Genomic DNA, 5,000 nt, shown 5'->3' on the forward strand with positions numbered 1-5,000 from the left:
GTGAGTGCGTGTGCACTGTGAGCTATTATTGAAAAGTAAATTACAGAAATATATTCTAAATATGATGACCAAAATCAAATAAAATACATCATTTTAATTCAAATCTGTATTCATAATATGGACATTTAAAATATATATCCTTTAGCATATATATATATATATATATATATATATATATATATATATATATATATATATATATATATATATATATATATATATATACACTGTATGCTACAGGATGCTTTACAGTAATATATTAGTGCGTATAAATTAGTCAGTAGCAAAGAAAAAAACTGATGAACTATTCTAAGAAAACAACTGAAATATTACCGTACCAAAATTAATTCTGTAGGAAAATATTAGGTACAATTTTAGATATCACTTTATTTTAGTGCATTGTGTTGAATCTAAGTTACGTTGCATCGACATTCTAACTAATTCTCATTAGATAATCAGTAGACTGTTAGGTTGGGGTTGGGGTTAGTGTAAGCTGACATGCACTTGCAAAGTTTCTAAGTCAGTTAAATGTGTTGAAGGAGCAGAATCAACAGATATTAAGAAGACAGTCTATTAATAATCAAATGAGAATTAATTGGCATGCAATTGCAATGCAACTTTTAGTCAACAAAATGTGCAATAGGGACCATCAAAATAAAGTCTTACGCAATATTAAAATAAAGAAAAACATGCGCATAATTTAGTTTTCATTTTGTAGTTAATATATATATATATATATATATATATATATATATATATATATATATATATATATATATATATATTGCAATAACTTGTATTCATTTAAATGTATTTTCTTTATGTTTCTAAAGATGTTCAGTGACCCAACTCTCATTTTAATGTATATAACTGTTTAATAAATCTGTTTTGTTTAATGCACCAACAATACATTGTTTATATTTACTGAGAAATTCATAAAATTATTAATTTTCAATAGAAGGTGTGCTTTTTTATGATGAGCACTGTTTATAATATAAATAATTCATATACAATATGAGCATGCAATGTAGATATTTGTGCATAATGATAAATACTACATTTTTATGTCTCATTTCTGTTAGTTTTGAGACAGTATGCATAAAATAAAACATTAAAACAGATCATATAAATACAGTGCTCAGCATTTATGAGTACACCCCTCACAAATCTCTCATTTAAGTTCATATTTTCTATAGGAAGCTTTACAATATTATATTTGTGCATATATATTAGATTAGTCAGTAATGAAGCCAACTCTGGAGCTTGTCTAACAAAATACTTTACAATAAAAGTTTAAAAATTAGTAGCTTAAATGCATATGTTAGGGCAAAATATAAAAACAAAAGAAACAAAAGGGAAACAAAAAATATATAAAATTTTTTATTTTTTTCAAGATCTTGCATGAATTTAATTGTGTTATCTTTCCATTTCTAAAGATGTTCATTGACTAAAATTATATTTTAATAAATACATTTGCTTAATAAATCTATTTTGTTCAATTGCACCAATATATATAACTTATATTCACTGGGAAATGGAGGAAAGTGTTCATTTTTAAAATGGGCTGTACTTAATTAAGCTGAGCACTGAATATTAAAATGCAACTCTCAGCAGCTGTCAATAGAATACAAATATTTCATGCACCATTTTCACAAATTATGCACATTATTACTCTGTTCAGTGTGAGTAAAAAAAAAAAAGCTGCTTGGCATTTCAAACAAAGGACAGGTCCATCAAAGTGTTCTCCACAAACTTCCTGTTTCGACAGGAAATATATCTACACAGGACAGGAAACTGACATGGGTGTTGTTGCAGTCGCTTTAGATTTTAATGTACATATTTAGAATACAGATTTGCATTAAAATGATGTATTTTATTAAGATGTTGTCATTCATATTTAGAATACACTTTTGTAATTATTTTGTAAACAAATAAGTTGGTATTAATTAATTACCAAACACTGAACAGTACATTTATGACAGTGTTTATTCATCTTTGTCTATATTAGGAAATGAAAATACAGTCATTCATTGTTAGTTGATGTTAACTCACAGCGCATTAATGTAAACAAACACAAGCAAACACATGCAGGTTTGTATTATATTAATATATAAAATCCCTCTTTAGGGTCTTATGATAGGGTTTTGGTATGCTCTTTATTTACAAATGTTTGTCTTTATTTTGATAATATTTGTTTCTTTTTAAATATTGTTTAGTTGTCCATATTACGGTTTCTACTTCATTCATTCATTTTCATTCAGTTTGTGTGTGTGTTTGTGTGAGTGTGTGTGTGTGTTTGTGTGGACTGAAGCTCTGGGTCGCGGTGCTTTTGATCTCTGATGGATGAGATGTGTGTTGTGTTGTTTGTGTGTTGTGTTGTGTGTGTAGACTGAGGCTGAAAAAACTAAATGCAGCCATACGTACCTCCGGCCACGTAAATCGCAGTCTCCAGAAATGTCCGCTGGGCTACGTTTTCAAAATGAGCTGGGGTTGATTTTATTATAAACTCTACAGGTGCCTGATAGTCAGATGTGGAGCTGACATTAATCAGATTCACTCTAGTGAACTGCATCCATGTTAGCACGTCATGTTCGATGTGGTAACTTCACAATAAGAATACACACGGGATCGAAGACTCGTTATCGCCACCTACAGTGCAATTCGGCCAGGCATACATCTGCGCTAAACTATTGAGGTGAAAGTCATCATAGCTTGCGTAAAATAGACCCACCAATGCGGCCCACCATTAATACATATATATATATATATATATATATATATATATATATATATATATATATATATATTAGGGATGGGAAGATTAACCGATATGTATCATGCGGTCATGCGCGTGCACGATGCGAGTGCATCGGTTGAGCAGCAGAGGATGAATGAAATTTTGGAAGCAAATCGAGATGCATCGGTTTTTGCGAGATGCATCGGTTTTTCCAAGATACAGCTTATATTTTTAACATAGAATGTATTTTTTATTTATTAACAAGTGTTGTCAACCTGTTTTTGGCGCATAATTTAATCGACCTACATAAAGTAAGCCTTAGCAACGGATTTGCGGATGTGCACACTTACACTACAACTCAGTGTATCAGGTGTGCGGATGAAGCTAGTGCAGCGCCCTCAGAAAGCGCGAGAAGCAAAACAAACATGTTATTCCCCACTGAGTTTTAAATCTAAAGTATGGCAGCATTATGGATTTAAGGATGGACGACATGACAGGACAGATGCAATTTGCAAAATGTGTCGCGCATCTGTAAAATACGCGGGCAGTACGACTAATCTGATATCTCACTTGAAGCGGCGCCGCGGTGTTGTTGTGGAAGCATCTTCCAGTGTTCCTGCATCCCCGGCTTCCTGCTCTGCTTGAACTGTAGCTACCAGCTCCAAAAGTGGTGAGAAAAGCATTGCAAGTTTTTTTTCCATGCGCAACAGTTTTGTGCGCTCTACGCCAATGTTATTGCATTGTTCATCTGCAAAGATATTCAGCCTACTGTCACGGAGAACGAAGGTTTTAAACACCTCCTCCTGTTAATTTTTATTTAATTATAATAATAATATTAATAATAATAATGATAAAAATAATGGGTGTCACGGTGACCACCTCACAGCAAGAAGATTGCTGGTTTGTTATATTTTTATAAGCCTGTTGTTTACAGTGACAGTGATGTTTCAAAGCAGCATAACACTGCTAGTTCACAACCTTAAGTTTTGAATATTCAGTGGCAAAATATATCTTTGTAAAACTTGTTTTCATAGTTCAAAAGTTAAATCACAATTCTTGTTGTGCAATGCTAAACCTTTATGTTGAAAGAGTGCAAATATATATATTTTAATTGATATTGCACTTATACATTCTGTTTATCTTGAAAATACTTAAATAATATGTGCTATATGTTCTAAAATGGCCCTCTACTGTAAACTGACACTCTGGCTCTGAGAGAAAAGCCAGTTTGTAAAAATAGTCTTGGTTTTGCTTGGTTAATAAATAATCAAACTCATTCAATGGCACAGCATCCTCTTTCACATCATCTCATAAACTTGATCTAATAAGTTAGTGCTGAATTATCGCATCGTATCGTGATATGGGTGTGAATCGTATCGTGTTGCATCGCAATATGTCATAAATGTATCGCTAATATATCGGATCGTATTCTTTGTATTGAGATGCGTATCGGATCGGCATTATAGCTTAGATGCCCAACCCTAATATATATATATATATATATATATATATATATATATATATATATATATATATATATATATATATATATATATATATATATATATATATATATATATATATATATATATAGTATACTTATATTATGTTATATATAATAACGAGTATAATAACGTATGTGTGATTTATGAGTATATCTCACCATGATAGTCTGTCGATCATTCTGTATTCTCTGAAGCACCGCCTCTGGCTCCGCATCCATCATATATGCAACCGGCGACAAGAAGCCAGGACTCGTAGTCGGAGGTGTTAGAGGAAGGGATGTCAGCCCGTTGTGTCCGGAGATCATGTGACTGAAGAGCGGGAAACCACTGAACACTGTGTTACCAAACAGTGGCGCTCCAGCATAAGCCCCACCCACTTGCTGATGCGAAGGCGGGGTCAATCTTCTAAAACCCGCCTCATTCTGATTTGAAGGTGGCGTTAATCTCCTAAACCCCACCTCATTTTGATTTGAAGGCGGAGTCAATCTTCTAAACCCCGCCTCATTCTGATTTGATGGTGGAGTTAATCTTCTAAACCCTGCCTCGGTTTGATGCAAAGGCGGAGTTAAACATCTAAACCCCGCCTCTGTGTGATGCAAAGGTGGAGTCAACAGTCTAAACCCTGCCTCTTTCTGTGGAGACAGACCGTTGGTGGTTCTGCAGTCCCGTGGTTTAGGAATGGACAAATCTAAAGGCTCGCTCTGAGGGTTCGACTGACGTGGGGAAAGATCCAAACACGGAGGAGAGCTGAAACGACA

General features: G+C 33.3%; 1 protein-coding gene across 14 annotated transcripts in view; it reads right to left on the reverse strand.

Annotated features, from left to right (window-relative positions):
• LOC141386403 (uncharacterized) overlaps nt 1–5,000 on the reverse strand; it is a 92,158-nt gene that overhangs the window by 19,427 nt on the left and 67,731 nt on the right. For all 14 annotated transcript variants that reach the window (XR_015494319.1, XR_015494318.1, XR_015494317.1 and 11 more), the window contains exon 6: nt 4,401–5,000. This exon is cut by the window's right edge and continues 545 nt beyond it. Coding sequence is in view for 3 of the 14 variants with exons in the window: in XM_087258187.1 (XP_087114313.1) it covers nt 4,401–5,000 (600 nt within the window). In the remaining 11 variants the exon portion in view is untranslated. The remainder of the gene's footprint in view (nt 1–4,400) is intronic.

This window comes from Danio rerio, chromosome 6 (assembly GCF_052040795.2).
Source record: "Danio rerio strain M-AB ecotype USA chromosome 6, GRCz13ab, whole genome shotgun sequence".
Lineage (NCBI taxonomy): Eukaryota > Metazoa > Chordata > Actinopteri > Cypriniformes > Danionidae > Danio > Danio rerio.